The 25,353-nt window shown below is 48.8% G+C and overlaps 2 protein-coding genes and 1 long non-coding RNA gene across 3 annotated transcripts in view; 2 read left to right on the top strand and 1 right to left on the bottom strand.

Annotated features, from left to right (window-relative positions):
• The window catches only part of CFAP65 (cilia and flagella associated protein 65), a 95,410-nt gene extending 88,829 nt beyond the window's left edge, over window positions 1–6,581 (top strand). The window contains exons 21-22 of the mRNA XM_075610068.1: window positions 5,929–6,039; window positions 6,515–6,581. Coding sequence (XP_075466183.1) covers window positions 5,929–6,039; window positions 6,515–6,581 — 178 coding nt within the window. The remainder of the gene's footprint in view (window positions 1–5,928; window positions 6,040–6,514) is intronic.
• Window positions 6,452–10,979, bottom strand: CRYBA2 (crystallin beta A2). The gene is made up of 5 exons (XM_075609638.1): window positions 10,824–10,979; window positions 9,341–9,534; window positions 8,766–8,907; window positions 7,809–7,951; window positions 6,452–6,736 (listed from the first exon to the last, which is right to left on the bottom strand). The coding sequence occupies exons 2-5, from the start codon at window positions 9,496–9,498 to the stop codon at window positions 6,589–6,591; spliced, it is 591 nt and encodes a 196-aa protein (XP_075465753.1). The 5' UTR covers window positions 9,499–9,534; window positions 10,824–10,979; the 3' UTR covers window positions 6,452–6,588.
• Window positions 10,980–15,092: 4,113 nt separating this feature from the next.
• Window positions 15,093–19,489, top strand: LOC142499778 (uncharacterized). Its single transcript, XR_012802737.1, has 3 exons — window positions 15,093–15,259; window positions 16,529–16,653; window positions 19,005–19,489. It is a non-coding gene; the product is annotated as an uncharacterized LOC142499778 (long non-coding RNA).
• The last annotated feature ends 5,864 nt before the right edge of the window (window positions 19,490–25,353 follow it).

The raw sequence follows: 25,353 nt of genomic DNA on the forward strand, positions 1-25,353 counted from the left end.
ATCATGCGGGAGACTCAGGAGTCCTGTTGCCAACAGGTGCACCACCAGACACTACCACACTGTAATGGGGACCGGTTAGACCACAGGGGCCAATGTGAGATTGGGTGGGTCAGGCCGGGCCAGAAAAACCGTTACATTTGGAGGCGAGCTGCTGAGATCAGATCTGTCATCAGGACAGGCTCTAGCTAGGCACACTGGGAAACAGGGAGAGAGTCTGCTGCCACTCTGTGCTGCGTAGGGACGGACCTAGGGGTGGTCAGGGGGCTGACGGGATATTGTCAGTTCGCAGGGACGACCTAGGGGCCTGAAAGGAGTGAGGGATCTGGAGCCGGGCTATAGCTGACCGAGTCACCTTGAGGTAGTGCTAGTTGGTAGGACGCCAGAAGGGATAGCCTGTTAACATGGTCAGGAATCCTGGAGAGGGTCTGCGCTAGGCTGACCAAGAGAGGTAGACGCCCCAAGTACTGCATGGCAGAGCCAGAGTACTCTAGCCAATTCCAGACACTTACCATAGGGAGCACAGACTGGGAGGAAGGAGACACAGCAGACACTGAGAGAGTGAGCCTAGCCTGAGGTAGTGCAACATGAGTCCAGCCTAGATCAGGTACACATGTGGTGGTGCATCTGAGCAATCTTTATTATACTGGTGTGGTGGCTGCCCCGCAGAGCGGAGCCCCATGTACGATAATTGGTACGAGAGCGTGACAACCCAAGAAATGGAGAATCCGCGTGGTGCGGAGAGTCCAAGATGGCGATCAGAGGCTGATGGGGAAGGCACCCGTAGCATGCGCCCCACTGAAGAGCAAACTGTCGCTGAGTTGTCGCTAACGAATCTGCTCTGGAGTGGAGCGAAGGCGGTGGCTGCCCCGTTTTTGTCCTGTCTGGGACACCGAGGTACCCCCCTTGAGGAGTGTGAGGACGTTGTTATAACTGGGGTGGAGCACAGTGAGGATGGATGTCCGCGGACGTGCAACCAAATGAATGCTACCTCATCTGGAAAAGCTAACCAAAATGGCGGCTCCCGCTTGCTAGGGAGACCGCGTGGGCCAGTCACAGAGAGTGTGGCTGGTGCAGGACTTGCAAAAAGCTGGCCGGGAATGGCGCGAACAGCAGAGCCCCGCCCTGATGGGGGGCATGGCGCGAAAGCTACGGCTGCACCTACGTGGACAGTGACTCACTCGCCCCTGTGCTGAGTCAACCGCTTAGTCTATGGGACCCTCCCCTGATTTCCACCAGGGGGAGTGACTTTCAATTATGGCCTGTGGGAATGCACCCACTGGGCCCAGGGACTGATATCCAGACGGCGCCACTACAAGAAGTAGTTCCGGCCGCGGAGGTAACGTGCAAAAAGGAGGGATATTTTGCACGAAAAGCAGCAGCCAGGAGAAGGCGGGAACTAGCCGCGGCCCAGGAATCCCACTCTGATGAGGAAATTGGCGCGAAAACGCAGACCGCGCCCACCAGGACTGAGAAAGGCGCGGCCTTAATTAAGGGGCATGCTATTCCCCTCTGGGACCCGCCCATAATTGCAACCCCTGGGGGCGGGTTCCAGCTATGTCAGTGGAAGGAGGAGCCGAAGCAGGGAGTGGCGGATCCAGCAACTTCTACCGGTCAGTTGCGAGGAACCACTGAACTAAAGAGACCTATACAGGAAGTGGCTCCTGTGAAAAGAATGGCCTGCCCCTCCACTGTGGGCACAATGGTCTCCACCCAGCCTTACTCGGTACCCGGCGGACTACTGGTAGTAAGGGTGGCAATTACCGAGACGGTGGTCGGGCTCTGCCTACAATGCGGGCTGCCCGGAGGCACTGTCAACACGGCGGCACGTTGCCCACATTGCGGGACATTATATCTGTGGCCCATGCCCACATTTATACCTATCCAACCTGCTGACCCCCCGGGGGATACGGCTAGGCGCTCCGCCGAGTCCCCTGGCGCACTGTGGCTCAGCCGTGCGAGTCCCGGAGAAAGGGGACTGGAGTCGACCAAGTCGGCTGGGTCAGTAGCAACCGAGACGGTCGGGTCACCCCCCGACCGCGCAGAGAAAAGACTTTCGCCACGCTCGGTGACCCCGCGATCAGGGAAGGGAGATTACTCCGACGAGGACCTCCGTGAACTAGCGGTGGCGAAATCGGGATCCAAGAGGGACCCAGGACGGACGACACCCCGTGGGGTGAGTGGCAGTCTGGAGAACAGGGCGTCCCCCGCAGATCGGCGAGCCGAGAGACGGAGTCCCGCCGTCCCAGGACCTGGCGGCGACGGGAGAGAGACGCCAACGCCCCTGCGGACTGGTAAGAGAAGCAGCCCCATCACTTACCTTGTCCCGGCAGGCAGCGCAGCGGAGGAAGGGCCGTGCCAAGACGCACGTGGAGAGGCGGCATCACTTCCGGTGAAGACGACGGCGGAGCTTCCGGATGTCGTCATCAAAGAAGAGATCCCGAATGGGGATCCGACCCGAGATGGCGGCGTTTCCGGTTCCGGGGAGGACATCACTTCCGGTGGCGACGGCGGAACCGCTGGGAACGACGCAGCGACGCTTCGGCGATCGGGGGAAGGTCCCCGATCACCTCAAAGGCCCAGGAGTTGGATGGGCGATCCGAGGACTGAGGAGGGTTAGATGTCCTCATTGGACCAGTCTACGGACAGCCGGGAACGGGTCGTAACCTCGTGGGGTCCCATCACTTGCCCTTATGCCCCATCCCATGCCCTAGATAAAACCCCTGCCCTTGTCACCTGTTCCACGGGATCCCCACCTAGCTTGGAATCGGTGGACATACCCTCGGAAGAGGAGGTGAAACGGACTGGGGGGAGGCAGCGCAGTTGCGCTACGGAAGGCACTTCTCGGGGGGGGGGAGAGTTGAGAGTGGCCGCGGTAGGCCGGTGGTTGCCCCCTGTAGCTCCCGACCCAGTGAAAAAGGCCCCGGGATCTTACAGGTGGTCTGTACCGCGATCGGCACGGACATCGGGGGTATTTTCCCTGGAGGATGATAGAGATTCAGGGGAGTCACACAAATTCAGAGAGCACCGTTGGTGGGCCCCACTATTTGAAGGGTACTCCGCATGGATGGACCGCACTCGGTTCCTCATCCGGCGAGAAGATGTAGTGGATTACTGGTGGGCTGCGGGAGAGTTCACCCCTGAGCAAAGGGATAGAGAGTTGCAGGAGCGATGGCTGCAGATCGAGCATAGGGAGATAGAACCCATGGGTCCCAGCATCCTGTCAGATCCCGTGGACCCTGATGAGCCCCTATCATGGGTGTTACCTGGGAGGGCCAGTAGGGCTGACCTGACCAGGATAAGTAGGGCCGAGCGGGCCATAATGGCTCGTTATAAGTCATCCCACGGGTTGGAGTACCCATATGTCCCTGAGCCCCTCATGGACGAAATAGAGGAAAACAGAGGGAAGTGGCTTAGGGAGGCCATTGAAATGTACTTAGTCGGAAGGGGAAGTGCAGTGGTAGGGAAGAAGGCCGAGGAGCGGATAGAGCACTTAGTACGCATATGGGGCATAGGAAGGAACATCTACAAACATAAGGTGACCTATAGGCCCGAGAGGGGACTGCCGAGACATTACTATGTTACGGTCCTGGATATGGGTGGTAGGGAGGTAAGAAAACCTGACCCCAGTCACTACTTTTAGGAGGTACTATGTATTACGCGGGTTCGTGGCTGCTGGTCGGGGCGGGCTTGGCGGAGTGTACTGTAGACATTTCTGTGTGTATTATGGAAATTTGTAAGATGTTCTAATTATGTTTTGTGTTTCAGTGCTTCCTGGAAAAGGGTAAACAAATTTAGGTCCCAGCGAGGACGATGGGATTCACCAGGGGGAGAATATAGCGGTCATGTAAAATGGCTACAGTCATCTCTCCTGCTGACAGTAAGGCCTGGTAAGTTGTGGGCATGCCAGCAGTAATTATGGAGGTTTGCCCTCACACCCTGGTGGGGTGCCCTGTGTATGGATGGGAGTGGTCACATGCTCTGACTCCATGGTTAGTGATGTCAGAGGTGTGTCAGCTTCCAGAGTGTACATAAGGCACAGCACTGTGTCAAAAAGTAGTTCTAGTACAAGTTCAGCTAAGAGGAGGAGGAGTTCAAGTTCCAATCCTAGTCTGAGTTACTGGTTATGTTATAGTAACTGTAAGGAGACTGTGTCCAGGGACCTGGCACAGGATAGAGATATCCCGGCTGGGATAGGGAATCCCTATTAAAGGAGAGCTCACCTTTCAAAGGGAAGCATTGACTCAAGATGAGTGGCTAGAGATTCTACTGCGTGGGGCAGCTAGCCCACCTCAATCAATAAAGATGCTCTTATTCGAACAACCTCTCGTGTACGTATGTGGAGTGAATGTACAGAGAGGAGCACCACCGAGGAGTTCCTCACCAGGACCATCCCCAAGTGACCGAAGGGACCCTGATGAGGTGGAGGCGCTGCACTGGAACTAGGTAGGACTCAGCACACTACCTCAGCTGCCTGTCTGGACGGGTCCTCCCCACACACCATCATGCGGGAGACTCAGGAGTCCTGTTGCCAACAGGTGCACCACCAGACACTACCACACTGTAATGGGGACCGGTTAGACCACAGGGGCCAATGTGAGATTGGGTGGGTCAGGCCGGGCCAGAAAAACCGTTACATATATATATATATATATGTATGTATGTATGTATGTGTAATGTGTGGCCCTTTTGAGGGCTCAAGGGATGCACATACGGCCCCTGAAACATGTCATGTTGCATACCACTGTTCCAGCAATAAAGTATAATGTCACATTGATCTATAGCAGGCCCCTGTAAGAATGGAGCCACTTTGGTTATCATGTGCTCAGCTGTAGAGGGTCCCTGTTACCAGCTGGGCTCCTGTGCTAGGGTCTGGTGTCTCTTTGTAATCATCAATTAATGAAATGTGTCTCTGCCATTTCCAGGGCTGATCCATGTGTGAGATTAAACACACTGGGACACCGCGTTATCAGGGGGGTGGGCATTGGTAGAGGATGGTGTTAAGGAGCTGCAGACCCTTTAACCCTTTCACGGCAACAGAGGAGAGAAACGCATTGCTTCTTGATGCCCTGCACACGTTCTGGTAGAGAGAAGTTTAATTAACCCCTTTGCAACGCACAGGGGAGGGCCGTGAAAATACAGCTTATAATAAGAGATAGCTGTGCATTTACCAGGAAGAAAGAGACAGGGAATAGAGAGGAGTATTCTGTGTGGAAAGACTGTGGTTATAGTGAGACTAGTGATACGTGACAGATAGCTGTGCACCCTACACAGAGACACCCAGAATGGGGCAGAGTGATAGATAGATGTGATGCTTGCACACGTACACACATGCAAATGGCTTACAGTAGTATACATTAATATATTATGATAAGGATAACCTCCCCGGGCTGCTGAGTGCACACATTGGTTTCCCTAGAAACTAATCTAGCGTAGGAACGGGACAGCACCCTGTCACCTAACATCTGTTCTTGAGAGGACTGTGATCAGGTTCCTCTGTGCTATGTATGCAAGTGTGTAGCTGCGTGTTACATACATGCTGGCGTCCGTGTAATTACACTTCTGTGTCATGTGCATTGAATAGTAACATAATGCACAGTATTAGATACTAAGTTTTTGATACTATACTTAAAGTCTTCTCCTATGACTAAGGAGGATATAAAGTACCCAAAATCACCTGTTCTTCCTGCAGGCGTTTCGTTACGGAGAGACTGGTAATCCAGCACACCCATAAGCGTGAGGACTGCTAGAGAAAAGAAGCTTGAGTGCACTATAATTTTGTAGTTGTTCTATACAGACTCTTTGCCCTAACACAAGGGTGGCCCAACTCCACCCCCCCAGGGATACCAGGAGGTCAGGTTTACAGGATATCCCTGCTTCCGCACACGTGGCACAGTCGAAGGCTCACGCTTTGAGTCTTTATGGTTGAAGGCCAACTATTTTCAACAAAGAAGGCGAAAAGACCTTTGGTATAAAATTCACATTGACCTTTCACGTTGTACTTTACCGCTGGAAGGACCTGTCCATGCTATCCACCTGGCAGTACATTTGTAGCCAATCCTATGCTCCCCCTAGTGGCGTGTTGAGCCATGGGCCTCAGTGTTGAGTATGTGTGTATTGATATGGTGGGATTGAAAGGGAGTTTGCATCCATCTTTGTGTTTGCTCCAAATGCATGTGCCTGTGTTGGCAAGAATGCATCTGCGGGCGCTAATCTGAAGAGACGTGAACGGGTGTATTTGTGTTGGCCTCATCTTGCACGCGTGTGACAGATACATTTGTTTATGTGTTTTGCTTCCGTGTGCTGCTTCCGTGTGCACACGCTTTTTATGGGTTTGTACCGTATGTGTTACGTTAATGCGGGCGCTGCAGCTTGTATTTGGGTGTTATGCATACATGTGATGTGTAGAGACTGTGTGTTGGGTGGCTGAGAAATAAAGCACAGGGGGAACGTCTTCTGATTAAAGATGCCTTTATTCTTGCTGTGAATATGACTGTTTTCATGTCTATGGGTTCAGGTCGTTGGTCGCTGCACTGCAGGGGTTACGGCTGCACGAGGGGCAAGAAGCCTCCTTTGTGGTGTAAGCTGTCCTTAGTGCTGGATCCTTCGGATGGACTGGATCTGGTTGGTGTGAGCCTGAGTGCTGTATTCATTGTAGTTTCTGTATTCACCACTGTGTCTATCTCTCTCCAGCACATACTGGTACCCTCGGTATCCAGGATACTGATATGCAACCCAGCTGTACAAAAAGGCAAAGGGGAAGAAAGAGGGAGTGAGTGACTGGGGAAAGAAGGGAACATGGGACAGAAAACGAGAGCTAGTGAGAATGCTATGTATTTATATCTTCATTTATATAGTACCGTCCATGTACAAAGCACTTTACAGCAGTAATACATGTGACATAATAGGAAGAAGTGCTTAATGCATAACAATAGGAAAAGGAGGTCCCTGCCCCGAAGAGCTTACAATCTAAGTGGTAAGTAGGGAGAATTTACAGTAACAGTAGGGGGTGTTCTGGTAAATGCATCTGCAAGGGGCCAAGGTCAGTGCATAGTACAGTAAGAAATATGGCGGGACTGAGGCGTGACTGACAGATTGAGAGGAGAGGAAGAAACGGGCAGTTGGAGCGGAAGAGAGAGCCTGAAAGTTACAGATCAGTGATGTGGAGAAACATGGGAGTTGCTGAGAAATGTTTAGGAAAGAAGGGATGACGTGGAACAGAAGACAAGTAGAAAAAGTGCATATTTGTGCGATGACTCAATGAGTCTGTCTCGCTATCGTGCAGGGCGAAGGAAGGACGTTTGAACAGTTGTGCCTATCATATACCCCGGCAAGCTATACTAGGGATACACACATAGAAGGGAACTACTGTATAACTCATGGGACTTCCACCATATTGAAATGAGAGCTGGAGAGAAGGCGCCTGTGAGAATGACCGATGATTGATGTATAATTGTACTTGGTGGCACTAAGCATGGCAACTTTTTTTGTGAAATTAAAAATGCAGTCTCCCCCTTTTTATTCTTGTAGTAGAAATAATGTAAATATTTAATACGATGTGAGATGTCCCCATAGTAACGTTAAAAGGTGTTTGCCCTCAACCATTCAAGCATAGTTAATGCTACCATTTTTTTATTGGCTTTTTACCATTATGTCTACCACTTGACACATTTGTCACAAAGACACAACAGACATTTGGCTCATTGAGGGTGACATCGTTGGTGTCTGTCTATCTGCTCTTGTGTCCCTCCCAGCCTTACACGATGACACAGTGGCACAGGGACAGAAAGGATATAGGTTTGTGTACTCACGCGCCAGAGCTAACTTTGATGGATGCCACCTCTTTGGAGCACCAGCCCATTGCTTGCAGGGAGGGGTAGTCATCGCAGAGTTCAAACTTACGGCCCTGGAAGCTATCCCCCTCATAGAGGGTCACTTTGCTGTCACTGTGGTTCTACAGGAGGGAAAAGTCAAGTGATACATGTGCCTCCAATGGTAAAACAAGAGGAGCTGTAATAGCATATAGCAATCAATCTACTGTAGAAGTATCTGAGAATACAGAAAAGCAGTGACAGATACGATGTGATAGAGAGGGAACACTCAGGCACAGAAACCAATAATAGGAAGAAAATAAGAGACAGACTGAAAAGGATAGAGAGCAGAAAAGAGTGAGAGGCAAAGAAGGGAGAGCGAGAGAAGGGGTGGAGACAGAGTGAAGAGGGGATAGAGAGAAAAGATGGGGAGAGCGAGTGAAGAGGGGAGAGAGAATGAAGGGGAGATAGAGAGAAGGGGAGAGAGTGAAGAAGGGGAGAAAGAGAGAGAAGGGGGAGAGGGATAGAAGGTGGAGAGAGAAGCAGAAAGTTGCAGAGAAAGTGAGTGTCAGAAAGAGTAAAATAAACAAAGAAACAGAAATTAAAATGTACAGGCACAAAGCGAATCAGAGCATTTAATACTCTGTTTAGCCGCTTCTGTTAAAGAAGATATTTTTAAATGAATTGAACTAAAATATCCTCCAGCACAGAGAAGCCGCTTCATAGCAAATTAAATTAAAGGCCGTAGGGGGTAGCAAGGCAGACAGGGGAAAGCGCCATGGAGATAAGTGATTGAGAGATCGAGAGATGAGATGGGCACTCACGAGAAAGAGAATGAAATGTTGTAGAGTGCGAGAGCCACAGAGACAGGGATATAGAAATGGGGAATGAGAGGGGTTTATGGCTAGTGCGATTTAGTTAAGCAGAGTCAGACAAAAGGACAGACTGTTATCTTACAGCACATTTCACAGGTCGGAAGGACAGAAGATGCTCAGTTCTGTAGCCACTGTTACCACTCCACGCTTCCCAGCGAGGGTAATCCCCCTTCTCCAGGATAAACTGCTGCCCCTGGAACTCGGGATACTCAAACCCAACCCATCTGTGAACATAGAGATGTACAAAGGGGACCAGTGACACAGTAAATGAAGGAGGAGTCCCCATCCCCCCAAGATATATGCATGGTAGGGATTGACTTATTAGTATCTATATATCAGGTAGTGAGATATATGTGCCCATGAGAGGTATATTACCAGGGCCTGTGATAAAGGGGGAATACTGCCTACTGCCCATGAAGACTCTATCAATGGATCCTTTGCAGGAGAGGACTGCATTGCATTGCTTAGCATAAAAGGCTTAAACAAGTGTTCTGGTAGGTGAATGTGTGTGGTGGAAAGGTTGAGAAGGTTGCTCACTACGCACAGTATGCATAAGTTCTGCTTATGAATGAAGGGTTTTGTACTGCAGCTTGTTAGATAGACTCAGTGACACACAGGTATGGAAGAGACACTTAAGCAGAAGTGAGGGGCACTCACGGGCCGTTCTCCACTTTGACGGAGCGTATCTTGCGGAATCCTCGTTCCATGATGTTGGGGCACTCGATGAGGAACTCACAACGCTTCCCCTGGAAGTTATCCTCTTCCCACACTGTCACCTTCCACTGGCCCAGCGTCTCCATGGGCTGGCTAGTCATTGTGCTTCTGCAAATGGGGAAAGGGATGTGCTCTGTCTGCAGAGGGGAAATGAAGAAGCAGAGCATGGGCATGCAGGAGAACACAGGGTACCAGTGTTTGTGGCATCTAATGTAACATAGCTGGACTTGTAATGCCTAAAGGTAATTCAACTGGACCAAGGTTGGCAGTAGCTACATAGTTCATTGTTTTAAAAGGTAAGTCTCCCAGTTACTTGCATAGCTATAAGCACTTGGGGAAATAGCTCAAGTGGTAGAGAGCTTGTAGCAGGATCGATGCTCACATTCCTCAGCGATTAACAGGGCTATACAGAGATAAGGTGTTAATAGTTATATACATTCTTCTGGTTATAATATTTTGGGGGTTGTATGCGCTTCTCTCTCAGCTGTACCAGGCCCTATGGCTCATCATTACTAAGCGATGCTATAACGCACCTTTCCGGTGCCGGAATAAACCTGAAGGCACATTCACCTGACCACGTCCTCCAGTGCTGGAAGGTGTGTTATTGAATAGCCCCAGTTAGTACGTTTGGGCCTATATGTGTAACACAGGGGCTGCCACTGGAACGCTACTGTATGAACGTGGTATGTCATGGCATCTATAAAGTCTCCATAGTACATTTTTGCCCTTGCTTAGATTTGAAAGCGGCTTGGAAGTGTAATTCTTTTGTGTTGTGGTTCATTTGTATCATAGTGTAAAGTTGTAGCTGCCGTTTTGATTCTGGGGGAAACAACATATATTTTTTGTAAATAGAGCTTTCTGAAAGTCCTTCCCACATTTAGTTTACACTGGACACGAGCTTTCTCAGATTGCATGTACAGAAGAGACCGCTGAGGATTTGAAAGCTAAAGTACAAACGACATCTGTGAGCGAGAAGTTGGTCCATTGAATGGTATCTGCCAAAGAAACTGCACAGAATTTAAACATTCTCCAATAAACTGTCCACATTTCCAACAAGTGGCTTGTTCCTCGTCTCCAGGAATGTGTCTCGGCCACAATTCCATCTGATGTTTACGTTTTTTTCCCATCTCGGTGGCCTAGCACAGGACTGGGTTTGATAAATGGATGGTTACACTGTAAGCTGCTTTGGGTTACTGCTCTTCTCACTGTATTGTATCATTACCACAATATTTCTGTATAGTATTGTCCCATGTATTCACTATTCTTATTTAGGTAGCAATGAACTCGGTTCACATGCTTATACTGTAAAACAGTGGTGCACATAAAATAATAAGACCACCCTACCCCACTCATAAACATGTTGCTTCCCCCCAAACCCAGCATTGACATATCCTAGCCACAGAGAGCAGGAACGGACAGACCTTACCTGAGTATGCAAGGGACCAGATGCAGTGGGGATGATGCTGGATGGCTCATCGTGCTTTATATATGCCCACCTAAATATTGGAAATGCTGAATCCACAGTTCAGTGGTGCACACTCAGCAGGGCCAGGCACTGAATAAAAACGTACATGAGAAGGGGAGAATGGGAGGGGGATGGAGAGAGGTGCTGCATGCCGGACTTTTGCTGCTCGTCCCAGTTGGGCCATTGTAAAAGAGGATCAGGCCAGACAATGGAAACTGCTGGCACATGTTTATCCAGGATCAGACACAATGGAAGAGGGACTGATGCAATCAGCTGGTATTTTATTAGGTTTATCCTGAGAGGTCCTGCCCCCTCCATCATGCAAGAGTACAGAGCATTATTGGGGGTATACTGTAGGTGTGTGATGTGGCCAGTTGATGAGATAGTAGAGGTTGTAACAAAGTGCATTTAAAAGTGACATTCATCAGCATCAACACTTGGGGTTGTTGTTGACTTTTACCCCTTTCACTGCCAGAGATGACTGCAACACATTGTACTGCAACACAATTGTGACGCCCTCCCACCCAAAAGGTATCCGCTTGTGTGTTCCAAGATTCTCAGCCGTGTGAAGAACAGCTGGGAAATTCCCCGATAAACACTAATGATGACTGTAATTAAAAAAATATATATACATTTCCGAAGTAGAAATAAAAAAATATATAAATATAGTCCTTAATATTGGAGCGTTTTAATATACTGTGTTTGTTTTATTTTGTGGACTGCACCTATGAAACTTTCACTGCCCCAAAGGCAAACACTGCAGTGTTGGGAGGGAATAACTTTGCAGCCGGAGGGCGGAGAGATGAATTGTTTTGCAATGAGTTGCTGGACACCTCTCACGGAGAAGGGATTACCGTTGAGCTGCTCTAGTGTTTTAAGGTTGAGCCCTTTCACTGGGATTTTGATTCTAAAAATTATGTTAAAAAAAAAGTCCCACTAGGCAGGAATTTTCTAAACATTTATTTTAATTAAAACTGAACTTTTTAAAAAAAATAAACATTTACAGTATAGTTTTTTCTTTGGTTTGGAAACTCAGTCTCACCAAGTTTATTAACCCTCACCTCCCCCCCTTCCCCAAAACCAACCCCCCCCCCCCCCCCCCCCCCAAAAAAACCTTGACTGTCTTGGGATGTGGCTCAAATTTCCCCCTGATTTGAAAATCCGCTAGAGGATATGTTTTCAGGCCTCGGTTTAAAGCCTATTTCTGAAAAATGACGAAAGCAGAAAGAAAAAGTGACAAATATCTGTTATTTTAGTAACTTTGAAAACCACTGTGATGTTTGAAATACATTAAGTTTGGGAATTCTTTGTATAACCCAGAAATGGTCTAATTCTATGTACCGACCATACGCTGTACAGATGTACAGTAGCACTTCTCCGCGTTCCCAGCGCCTCAGTTAAAGAAGCAAAAGTCTGCAGTGCCGCGCCTGCCTCTGCCGCGATCGAGCTGCAGGGGGGGAGGTCCTTCCTTCTGAAGGGGACCACGCGCCATGTTAATCCTCTGGGGCTGCAACTACCACGGGCGCGTTACCATGGGTGGTAGCGACACCAAATACACATAGGCTGCGTTTATAGTAGGCGTGCGCGATGGAGAGCGCATGTCGCTCGAGCGATCCCTGCACTGAGATCCGAGGCGACGGGAAGGCGTGGCGGAGGCGTGGCCCTGACGTCACCAGGCAGGTTCGCTCTCATTGGCTGAACCGCTCGCGTGACCCGGCCGTCGCGCGACAGAATCAACATTTTCTGTCGGCTCAAAATTCTGCCTCGCGGTCGCTCTTCATCTTGCGCTCACTATGGCCGGCTCTGTGGAGCTGCTGCACTTGCGCGTGCCGTCGCTCGCACTATGGACGCAGCCTAAGGCTGCGGCTCCGCTGCCGCTGAGCGCGCTCATGCTTGAGAGCGGTGACATCACCAACTCTCCAAGCGTGAGCGCCGTGGCCGAGCAGTGACTGGCGCTGATTGATTGCTGAAGGTCACGTGACCCTTTAGCGCACCTGGAAATCAATTTCATCTGTCTCGCCAAGCACCTAGCGCCCGCGAGCGTACGGGCACGAGCGTGCGTGGCTGGACACATTGAGATTTTTCGATCTTAACGCGCTAAGCTCCAAGCGCGCTCAGCGGCAGTGTGGACGCAGCCTCAGTCTTGCTATATCTGTAATGCTCTGAAAGGGTTTAGAAAGCGTGGATAAGACTCACAAACACCGCTTTCTGTACAGATTACATGGGAACTCCTCACTATCGGAGTTAAAGTGCAGCAGCGATGAGCAGAGACGAGTTATTCAGCCGCTTTGTAGACTGCTCAATAATTAGTAGCACTTAGCAACATAGAAATGAAACGGTGACGCGGGTTCGCAATCCAAACTTCGCAAAGTTTAACGTTCAGTCGGAAGTTAGAAGTCGACCTTCGTAATGAACTTTCAATTGTGGGCCAAATTTGAGCCAAAACCCTGAGAAAGGCGCGTTCCTCAGATTCATGTTTTTTTGGTTTTTTTTTTAAATTAAAACGTTTTTGAAAAGTTTGACTTTGAAAATAAATAAATAAAATGTGCACAAATGTAGCGGGGGGGGTGCGGGTGGCGGGGAGGGGGGGTGGCGGGGGGGGGGACCTCCTGCTTATTTGAATTTTTTTTTTTTACAAATTAAAAACTAAAAGCAGTCAACTAAAAAATGTTTGGAACCAAGAGACCCCGGTGAGAGTGACCACGCTGACCAGCTCAGGCCAAGCAGGGCTTCCGTGCCTGGCAGGGGCCTGAATAAATGTGCTCACTGCGCCCTCTGGTGACCGATAAGTGGGATCACATGGAAAGTCGGCCTGCATGGTAAGAGAAGATTATTAATTATCATGCAACCCATCAAGGACCAGCTTCTACTGGGAAGAGGTTGAGGGTAAAGTCAGTGGGATCTCTTCATCTCCCATTACAGTGCAGTGCATTATTAAGGGGAAAGTGGGATATCCTTTATTTCTTGCTAATTACCAGCGAGTCCCTTTGATAAATAGGAAGCATTGGCCAGCAGAATTCTTCTCTTAATGAAGTTCTCCTATTGCCCTTTTTTTAATTTAACTCTTACAAAGGTTGCATAGGACACTTTAATGACCCAGCCACTAATTGATCAACCTGTGCTGAAGCAGGGATATCCTGAAAACCTGACCCGTTGGTGGCCCTTGAGGACAGGAGTTGCTCACCCCTGTCCTAAAGGATCAGTTTATTCTAGCACTGGCTTTTAGCCCCTAGCCCAGTGCATATTGGGACATTTCGTTCTTCCTTTTATTTGGTCAATTGGTTAAATGAGCACTGCTTTGAACACACACAAACACAACACACAAGAAGCACCACAACCCACACAGACACTCCTCCTATAGCACACGGCCTAGTGTGCAAACACAACACCATAAGGGGTGCAACAAAAACATTACACATTCTACCTAGTTCACACATAATATACAACTAGTGTGTACCCACCCTCACATCAAGAAACACACACTTCATGTATAACACGTTACACACTAGCCGTGCAATCCTTATTGTCTTCATCACACATGTAGACAGAACACTACACTATGCAACAATACACACACACACACACACACACACACACACACAACTCTCCCTGTCCTGCAGCACTGCATCCTCTTTCTGCATGTTATATTTCATTCACAGCTCTGCTCCTGCACATCCAGCGTGTCCTCCTTAGTCCTGAAATACCATTGTATTCCGCACTGCCCATCTCCACCCAATGTACTCAAATGTGCCACTGCCCTGCTATTCATGTGCTGGGTGAAGGGTACACACAGAATGTTACTCCTATTACTACCCCCACCCTAATTTGTATTGGTAATCCCTCTCATTCTAACAAGCCCAAGACTTCCCACCATCCACTCATTGAGTCCTTGACCCAGGGGTTCTCAACTGCAGTGCTCAAGACCTCCCAACAGGTCAGGTTTTCAGGCTATCCCAGCTTCAGCACAGGTGGCTCAATCAGTGGCTCAGTTTAGCGACTGATTGAGCCACCTGTGCTGAAGCAGGGACTGATTTGAGCCACCTGTACCGATGCACAGACTGATTAAGCCACCTGCGCCGAAGCAGGTATATCCTGCAAACCTGACCTGTTGGAGGGGTCTTGAGGACTGAAGTCGAGAACCCTTGCCTTAACCCCTTTGCTTCCTGCGTTACTGGCCTCCTGGGCAGGGAAAGGGTTAAGGCCGTGTATCAGGGCGGCCCTGGCAGCCTCTCCCCTTATGCAAACACGTTCCTTTACACTCTGCATCCCGGATCTGCCAACACCCGCTTCCCCCTGCATGCCCCAGGCATACCCGCTGCACCTCTCCTGCAGACTCGCCTCTCTCTCTCAATCTCGCTCAGACCTCCAGGTAACGGGGGACACCTGACACACACATGGTGAGTTTAACCCCTTTCTCATACTTTGTGGCACTCTGCCACGGGAGGGGGGCATTATTTTTCCGACTGGCGGGGCTGGTCTAGGGGCAGTGATCCACAGACATAGATGTATAGCAATGTATTTAGGAAAGACGCCCAACTTCCAAACCGGGGCAAAACAGTACCAGATTCAGCAAAGAAAAAGAAAAAAAAACCTTTTTGAAAGCAATGGAATTGACATCTTTGAGAAACCTGGTGCTGTTATGCAATAGAGAGCTAAGTCTTCCGGCTGCAATATTGGGGCAAAAAAAAAAAACCCCGCACCAGATTGATAAAACAAACAAACATTGCTTTGGATGACATCGCCGTCCTTTGATAAATCTGGTGCTGTGATCAAGGATAATTTAAACGCTTAACTGGAACTCAAGGGGTTACACAGCTTTGAAGGATTTCTTGTTAAGTAAAGCGCTACGTAAAACTAGCAGCGCTATACAAGAACAAACCATTATTATTATTAAGTGAACAGGGACAGGTTTTCACATCTCTGCTGCTTAGTGCGGTGACCGTATACCCAGCTTCAGTTCATTTCCTAGATTCCTCTGACCATGTACACAGAAGTGTAACTAGAATGGACAGGCACAGGCGGTTCCTGCCCCAGAAACCTTCTCAGTGCTGGCACCTGAGAGATAGGGTGACCTTTCCAGGGACAGAGGAAGATGTCAATAGGTTCTCCCAGTTCAAACCAGTAGATCCCATAACAACGCTGCAGCACACCCTGAGATTACACTGTGGGTAATCTCTCCTTGCATGTTCTGTAACCCTTTTTACTTCCAAGGAAAGCGCTCTTCTGGCAAGCGAGCAGTTAATGGTACTGTAACTGCCTGGGGTGCTTACCTGTGAGTTGGAGTCTGATCAGATAACCCCAACCTGAGTGGAAAGATCATTTCAAAATGTTTTATAAAAACATTTCGGAAAATGTTAAATAAATAAAAGGCTTCTCTGAATGTCCCTGGGACATGGCTAACATATGGCTGTTATACGAGACGCTGGGAGGATGAGCCCACGCGTTGCTTTGTGGCTGTGAGAGAGTTTATTTAGCACCAAAAAGGGTCCAATTAAAAACATTTCACTTAACTTAACCCTTTGAGTCATCCTTACCCAACACCACCACTATTAAATATATTATGGGGCCATTATGGTAAATAAAGATTCAGCTGGCCGGTAAAATAGGTTAAATATGTAGAAATGACAGTTTGAAAAAACAGGACTTTTCATTCAATGCCTTTGCAGTGTACGATGTCCCTGGACCCTCCGGAACAGAATGGTTCCACTCGTTCACTGGCAGAGAGGCCTGCAGTGCACAGGGACACAATGTCACACATTGTCACAGCAAAAGGTTCATCACAGGATAACAGGTGACTTCATAAATATCAGGATGACATTTATTTCCAAGATGTTGGTAAAGAGAGGTGCAAGCTAAAAATAAAATATCTTAGTAAACTGTTCAGACAGCCGTCTCTGCTCCTCATAAGGTACGGGCAACATACATATAGTACTAGCTTCAGGTGCGTTAACAACGGGTGCTGTAAGGGAGAATACATTGACAATTGGCCATAGATGGAATTCAGCCTGCAGCTTTCAAGTCTAACACCCTTCCAATGCTTAGCACCCTTCCAATGCTCAGCACCCTTCCAATGCTCAGCACCCTTCCAATGCTTAGCACCCTTCCAATTCCTAGCACCCTTCCAATGCCTAGCACCCTTCCAATGCCTAGCACCCTTCCAATGCCTAGCACCCTTCCAATGTCCAGCGTCCTTCCAATGTCCAGCACCGTTCCAATGTCCAGCACCCTTCCAATGCCTAGCACCCTTCCAATGCCTAGCACCCTTCCAATACCCAGCACCCTTCTAATGCCCAGAACCCTTCCAATGCCCAGCACTCTTCCAATACCCAGCACCCTTCTAATGCCCAGAACCCTTCCAATGCCTAGCACCCTTCCAATACCCAGCACTCTTCTAATGCCTAGCACCCTTCCAATGCCTAGCACCCTTCCAATGCTTAGCACCCTTCCAATGCTTAGCACCCTTCCAATGCCCAGCACTCTTCTAATGCCTAGCACCCTTCCAATGCCTAGCACCCTTCCAATACCCAGCACCCTTCCAATGCCTAGCACCCTTCCAATGCTTAGCACCCTTCCAATGCTTAGCACCCTTCCAATGCCCAGCACTCTTCTAATGCCTAGCACCCTTCCAATGCCTAGCATCCTTCCAATACCCAGCACCCTTCCAATACCCAGCACCCTTCCAATGCCTAGCACCCTTCCAATGCTTAGCACCCTTCCAATGCTTAGCACCCTTCCAATGCCTAGCACCCTTCCAATGCCTTGCACTCTTCTAATGCTTAGCACCCTTCCAATGCCTAGCACCCTTCCAATGCTCAGCACTCTTCTAATGCCTAGCACCCTTCCAATGCCTAGCACCCTTCCAATGTCCAGCACCCTTCCAATGTCCAGCACCCTTCCAATGTCCAGCACCCTTCCAATGCCAAGCACCCTTCCAATGTCCAGCACCCTTCCAATGCTTAGCACCCTTCCAATACCCAGCACCCTTCCAATTCCTCATCATTTTTACCTTTCTATAGGAGTGCAGTGAAAATAAAGTCCAGCTTTCACAGCTGGGAATGGGGTGCAATGTGTGAGTTTCTGCACACGTGGACATTATATGCATTTTGTCCCTGTATGTTTATACATTTGTGTGAGAACTTTGCAAGGAAATGAACTGGGGCTGATAAAAGTGCTGTCCATACTGTCCTTGTGTTAACAACTGGAGGGAAATGTGTGCGTGTGTGTGTGTGTGTGTGTGTGTGTGTGTGTGTGTGTGTGTGGTGGGGGGGGGAATGTTTTTTTGGGGGGAGAGCTGCCTGCCATTATAGTAGCGGCTCTGTGAATGCATGGTGGGACATATAGGTTGTCTTTGTTGCTGCAATAGCTGGGCACAATGCTGCTCTTTTTACCCCACTGGTGAATTTAGTAGAGGAAGGCAATGGGAACCACTCCCTGTCCAGCTAAGCAACTCACAGGAGGAGGAAGTGGTAGGTCAAGGAGGAGCATGGGAACCAGGTGTGAAGGACAGCATCCTGTGTATCCAGGATCTTCGGAGAAACGTCACAGCTGAATGGGCGGAATTGTACACCCTTCTAAATGTATGGCGGGTGCTGGATAGCATTGCTACTAGAGGGGTACAAATGGGAGCACACTCAGCACCAATATAGTTACATAGTTACATAGTAGATGAGGTTGAAAAAAGACATAGGTCCATCAAGTTCAACCTATGCTAAATTTAGACAACAGATACTTTATTCTATATCTATACTTACTTATTGATCCAGAGGAAGGCAAACAAAAAACCCCATTAAGGGGAAAAAATAATTCCTTCCTGACTCCAAGAATTGGCAATCGGATTAATCCCTGGATCAACATCCTTCCCATGTATACTTATTTGGTATATCCCTGTATACCTTTCCCATCAATGCAACATGTTCATTTCCAGGCCCACTGGGGTTACATTTCTCACTAACACCCAGCCTTTCTTGCCTCCTGGATTTGCCTCTTCACCAACATCATTTAATCCTTTATAAAAGTCAGAATTACTGTGCGCAGTAAACTGGAGGTTTCACATCCTTCCAGTCATTGCACTGTATTTCCTCTCAGTGACTTTGTTTTTGACTGGTTCCTTTATAATTATGGGTATTTTATTTCCCTCTACAGGTTATGGATGGTTTCAAACTGGGAGGCCAACATTCACTTTTACTGAACCAAAAAGCCCTGTCCCATGATGGTCCCGCCGAGATGTGTCTGTATGCTGTCAGAGCCTTTAATGTATATGGGGATTCATAGCTTTACACATTTTTATTAAGTGCCCACCTTGGATTTTTGGTATTTAATCATTAATGTGGGTTTACAATGTTAAATATGTTTCACATGTATAAGGTTGATACTATAGGGGCTAAGAGATAAGATCATGCTAAGAGAGTCATTTTGGGCATGTGACAATGTATCAAAGTTATTTGCCCAAATAGTGTCAGTGAATACATGAAAGATGATGGTGAGGAGGTGATGATGGCGAGGTGGTGATGATGGTGAGGAGGTGATGATGGCGAGGAGGTGATGATGGCGAGGAGGTGATGATGGTGAGGAGGTGAGGTGATAGTGAGGAGCTGATGGTGAGGAGGTGAGGTGATGGAGGGGAGGTGATGGTGAGGAGGGGAAGTGATGGTGAGGAGGGCAGGTGATGGAGGGGAGGTGATGGTGAGGAGGGGAGGTGATGGTGAGGAGGGGAGGTGATGGTGAGGAGGGGAGGTGATGGTGAAGAGGTGATAGTGAGGAGTTATTAAGTGTCCATATTATGATGGAACATATATAAGTCGCAACTCAAGCTTTTTTACCTACTTGTTGCATAAAAAAATATCCACTAGACATTTCGTGGCATAAACCTCTTTGTATGTGGCCTGTGTCCGGTCTCTATACAAGCAATTACCTCTCTCTATGTGGCCTGTGCCCAGTCTGTATCCAGCCACTGACCTCTCTATAAGTGGGCAGTGTCAGGTCACTACACAGACTGTATGATCTTTATGTGTCCTTTTTTGGATCATTGTATACAGCCGACACCTACCATCTGTAAGTGGGCCATGCGTGACTGCTGTACAAGGCCAGTTCCCATGCTTTGTTTCCTCTCTCGAGTTCCTGGCTTGTTTTAAGTTGCCTGTGGTCATATAACAGAACACAGGCAGCTAAAGCAAGTCTGGAAACTGGGAGCCAATGCTTCTAAGGACACCAGAACGAAGAAGTGACTGCGTATGTGATACAGCCGTGTATCCAGGGCCTCAGGCAGCTTTCCTGGGGCCCAGGACTAGAGTTTCCACTGGCTCCCGCCCCCCCCCGCCCCCATGGTGGTGGACTTGCGAGAACACCCCTCTCTCTCACACATACCCACCCTCGTACACCACCACCTCTCCCCCTTCCTCTCACACCCTCATCTCTCCCCTCCCTCTCTCACACCCCCACCTCTCCCCCCCACACACAATAACCTCCCCAATACACACACACACTACCTTTTGGGGGGGTGGCCACCGGTACCGTGTCTGATGCAAAAAGTTGGGTCCGACTTCTGGGCGGGTTTAACTTCCAGCGCGCAAGTGGGTTTGGGCATACAGTGGACCGCAGCAGTGGAGAGAGGGCTGCTGCAGCTGCAGCCAGGCAGGCAGACACAGATGTTGGGCCTGACTTCTAGCCGGGGCCAACTTCCACCACTGGGCCCGGGACAGTTGTCCCGGCTCTCCCCCCATGTCGGCAGCCCTGTATGTATCGTACTGCCATAAAAACAGCGTGGGGCTAGGCTGCAACAAAATTACCATATTAAACAGGTTGGTGTATGCGCCATGAAAAATAAAATATTTCATGAGATCCCTGTAGCAAGCAGGCTAAGAATAATACCTACGCATGTGAGCCCTTTCTTATTCCATGAACTGGTCACGTTTGATGCATGTTCCTTAAACAGATGAATGCTATCTCATCCCAGGAGACTTTACTGAAGAATAATCGTGGCAAGAGATGTGTCACCATGGGGTGGGTGGTACTGTGTGTAAACCCGTACAATAAAAAGAGATATTCAAACTGATATGTAGTGTATGAGTCGTGTTCCTCACCCAATCACCCCTTTTATCCACAGCAGGAGATAACATCATGATATCATCAGTCCCAGTCCAGCACATGGTGAGTATTGTGTCTGGCTCCTCCTGCTGGTAACTCGCTGTAACTACTGATATCAGTTGTTATCTCACAAAGTTGCACTGCGAGTTTCAACTGACACGTCACACGTGGCAACTTCCTTGTGCATATTACTGCAGAACAGGCGCGCTGGGATCTCTGGGGGATATTTAGCTAAACTAGGGAGAAATTGGAGCAAAAACAGTGCATCCTATTTATCAAAGTAAATTGTTTTTTAAGAGATCTTATTCTTGGCTAAATAAGGTGTAATATGTGGTTAGCAACTTTTGTAGCTGGGAGATTTGTATTCACACAGCCCCTATGTATCGAGGGGTGCAATACTGGGGCACAAAACGATCTATCGAAGAATAAAATCCAAACCTTTCAGCGAGATTATTTCCTCTGATACAAACTGTATGGTGCAGACAGCCCTCTAAAGTGCCAGGTTTGCTATACAGCACGGGTGGCCAACTCCAGTCCTCAAGGGCCACTAACAGGTCAGGTTTTCAGGATATCCCTGCTTCAGCAAAGGTGGCTCAGTCAACGATATCCAGTGTCTGGCAGTGACTGCACTGCCACCTAGTGGCGCTGAAGGGAATTTATCAAAGCTTTGCACAGATATCAGACGGAAGATTATTGGGTATTTATCACGAATAAGGACCAAGTTCTACAAGACAAGCTGAGACCCGGTTAGATGAGAGGAGAAGTTTCTTGCTGGGAGAGAGATAGAAGGACATGCCGAGAACGTTTGAACTACTTAATATCAGCATTAAATACACAACTCTGTTATGATATTAACTTATGTTTTCCATACAGTTAATTGGCTGCTCAGCAAAATACACAGAATTTGTAGGCACAATAAATATTAACAGCAAAGAACTATCAGTCTAATTGTAGGTGTCCAGATATAGGAGGATGAGTGACAAGCTCAAGGTCACAAGGAGATGACAGTTGGTCCATGCACAAAAAGAAGGGGAAAGCTATGAAAGAAGACAGAGAAGAACAGATACTATTCCTGAATCTGAATTGAGTTCTGCACTAGTTTCCTTTCTTCCTTTTCTTCTTTCTTTCATCTCTTTTCTTCTGTCTATACCTCTTTTCCATCTGTTTATCTTCACCTCCCTATCTGTCTTTCTCATTCTGTACATTAATGTATCTTATTCTCTACCTCTTCTCCCTCTTCTCCCTCTTCTCCCTCTCCCCCTATCCTCCCTCTCCTCTCTTCTCCCCCTCCCCCTCTCCTCTCTCTTCTCCCTCTTCTCTCTCCTCCATTTCCCCCTCTCCTCACTCTCCTCTCTCTTCTCCCTTTCCTCCCTCTCCCCTCTACTCCCTCTCCTTTCTCTTCTCCCTCTCCTCCCTCTTCTCCCTCACCTCCCTCTCCCCTCTCCTTTCTCTTCTCCCTCTTCTCCCTTTCCTTCCCTCTCCCCCATCTCCTCCCTTCCCTCCTTCTCCCTCCTCTCCTCCCTCTTCTCCCTATCCTCCCTCTCCCCCTCTCACTCCTCTTCTCCCTCTCCTCACTCTCCCCCCTCTTCTCCCTCTTCTCCCTCCCCCTCTCCCCTTCTTCCCCCTCTCCTCCCCTGACTCTCTATCATTCAGTTTTCCTTTGCATTCAGCCCAGCTCCCTGTGTGTCCCTTCTCAAGGTCATTGAATCCACACGACACATGCCAACATAGAAGTGCTGCTGTTGTGAATCTTGGGGAGAAAAATGGGGACAATGGACCATATTGACTAAGTGGTGCTATTCCATAAGCCGCCTTTTGATGCTGGACGATACCTTAAGGCCCATTCACTGCAACAGGCAATACGGTTCCTTCCAGTGCCTTAATCATTTATATCCTCAAAATACATGGGGCAACCCCATAAAGAATGCATACGTCTGTCTGTCTGTCTCTATCTCTCTCTCTATATCCCTCTCTCTCTCTCTATCCCTCTCCCTCTCTCTCTCTCTATATATCTCTCAGTCTCTCTCTCTCTATCTATCTCTCCCTCTCCCCCGTCTCTCCCCCCCCACTCTCTCTCTCTCTATCTCTCTCTCTATCTTTCTCTTGCTCCTCTCTCTCTCTCTCTCTCTATCTATCTCTCTCCCCCACTCTCCCTCTCCCTCCACTCTCTCTCTCTCCCCCCACTCTCTTGCTCTCCCTCCACTCTATATATATATCTCTCTCTCCATCTCCCCTCCAGTCTCTCTCTCTGTCTCTCTTTTTTTCTCGCTATCTCCCTCTCTCTCTCTCTCTCTCTCTCTCGCGCTATTTCTCTCTCTCCCCACTCTCTCCCCCCCACTCTCTCTCTCTCCCCCCCACTCTCTCTCTCTCTCTCTCTCTCTCTCTCTCTCTCTCTCTCTCTCTCTCTCTCTCTCTCTCTCTCTCTCTCTCTCTCTCTCTCTCTCTCTCTCTCTCTCTCTCTCTCTCTCTCTCTCTCTCTCTCTCTCTATATATATATATATATATATATATATATATATATATATATATATATGTAACCCTGCTTCCCCTTTCCCCCAGACTCTTCGGTGGTGTCTAGGGTACATGGGGCTGATTACATGCGGTGTTGTGCGTACCTGTGAGGAACAGGAGGGCCTGAGCTTCCCGCGATGTTGTGGGGGAGCCAGGACCGGGCTTCTGGGGTGATAGCCTCCATGATCTCTTAGTGGTGCAGCGCCTCCATCTTCTATACTCCCAGGGTAATGGGACAGGACCGGTATAGAAGAACTCCTCGGGTCCCAGGGTTATACTCTCCAAATCACACACAGTCTTTACGGGTGAAAAATAGTCTCTTTATTTGAAAGAGCAATGATATCCCAATGATAAGGCTTTTAGCAGACGCACTACAATCGCCAGGACGGGGTATACACCGCTCACCTCCGCCCAAAGGCTTCCTCCTCTCCTTCCCTCCAAGTCACTCTTCCGACAGGATGGTCTGAGCTAGGGCTTCAATACCCCGTGGCCCACCTCCGAGGTTAGCCTCGAGGCGGCTCTTGAATTCTCCGCCATCACCCCTGGCAGTGGGGTGAGGGCATTGGTCCACCAGTCTGTAATTCTATCAGCTCTACATATAGACGCTGATTGTTTCAGTTCCTCTCGCTCTCTTCCGGCACGCTGCGCCGGGGAGCCCGCAGCCTCCTGATACTCCTCGGACCGTTCCGCAGGACTCGTGGCTCACGGTATAATAATCAGCAACTCTAGACTCTCGATATCACTGTTCACTCGAACTCTTACTAAGCTACTCTCTCTTCCGAAGGACCATCAAAAAAGAGGAACACAGCACAAAAGCACAGAAGAAGAACAACACCAAACTCACCGGAGTTGGCTGCTAAATATAGAGCTAGCCCCTCCCCTCATGATGTCAGCAGAACCTCCCCTCTTGCTCACGCCTGCAGCAGAGTCCAGGCCTGCGTCTACCATTCAGGTTAGGGCTATGAAGGGGGAAAACCCATAATGAGTACTGGCGCCTGATCTTAACAGGACTTATCACAGTAGAAGGAAGATAGGTATAGCCTGGGCTGTTTACAGGTGGAATCCAATGGTCCCCACTTGGACCTATATTTAGCAGTACCATCCTGCGGCGAACCACCTGGGAAACAGCACACATAACAATCATAATACATGCAGGATAGTAATTGTAAGTACATCCGGGTACTTCCAACATGGAGAACCCTACAGATAGTGCCTTGGATCAGGCTTCCTTACACGTCGTCCGTTATGGTCAGTGACAGTCACAGCGAACGACTGAACCGGCCCATGCTCAGGCCTTTATGTAACACCGTGCATGTAAATACATCTGCCGATGCTCCATATGCGCACTAGCTCACTAATCTTATCCTCATTGTGATACCCCGCCCGACCGTACTTGGTCCGCAGGTACTCTTGAACTGCCTCCCTAAGCCAACTGTCTCGGTTATCTTCAACCTCTCTCATGATGGGCTCCGGCACGTAGGGATATCCCTTCGTGGTACCCGGTGAACAGAGGCGCCCACCATTTATAGCGGTGTTCGTACTCAGCGGCCTGACTAGTGCGTTCTACATCAGACTCTACCTGTGATGATACACCGGACGTACCCGCATCAGTAGATCGCGAGCAATCTCTCCTTCCCTTGGCATTATAATACCTAGTGGGGTTCATTTTGGACACCACTGTACTAGTAGACCCAGTCTCTACTGGAGTGTGAGACTCTCGGTCTCTCCCTTTAGCTGCAGGAGAAAACGGCACAGGGTTAGGTACAGGTATAACACTTGAATACGGTATCTCCCCTTCAGACCCTTCCTCACTCAACTCCCAATCCCGCAAGTCCTTGGAGTATTTGGGGTTTTTACATAATTTATCCCTGGTAGGTGCCGGTGGCACCACTCGTGA

Source organism: Ascaphus truei, chromosome 7, assembly GCF_040206685.1.
Source record: "Ascaphus truei isolate aAscTru1 chromosome 7, aAscTru1.hap1, whole genome shotgun sequence".
In the NCBI taxonomy this organism is placed as follows: Eukaryota; Metazoa; Chordata; class Amphibia; order Anura; family Ascaphidae; genus Ascaphus; species Ascaphus truei.

Bases quoted from the DNA above. Each gene is read 5' to 3' on its own strand.
- CRYBA2 (XM_075609638.1), bottom strand. From the start codon at position 9,498: ATGACTAGCCAGCCCATGGAGACGCTGGGCCAGTGGAAGGTGACAGTG. The intron at 7,952-8,765 runs GTAAGATAACAG...TCCCTCCTGTAG, and splicing joins TCCGACCTGTGAAATGTGCT to AACCACAGTGACAGCAAAGT. The intron at 6,737-7,808 runs GTGAGTACACAA...CTTTTTGTACAG, and splicing joins ATCAAAGTTAGCTCTGGCGC to CTGGGTTGCATATCAGTATC.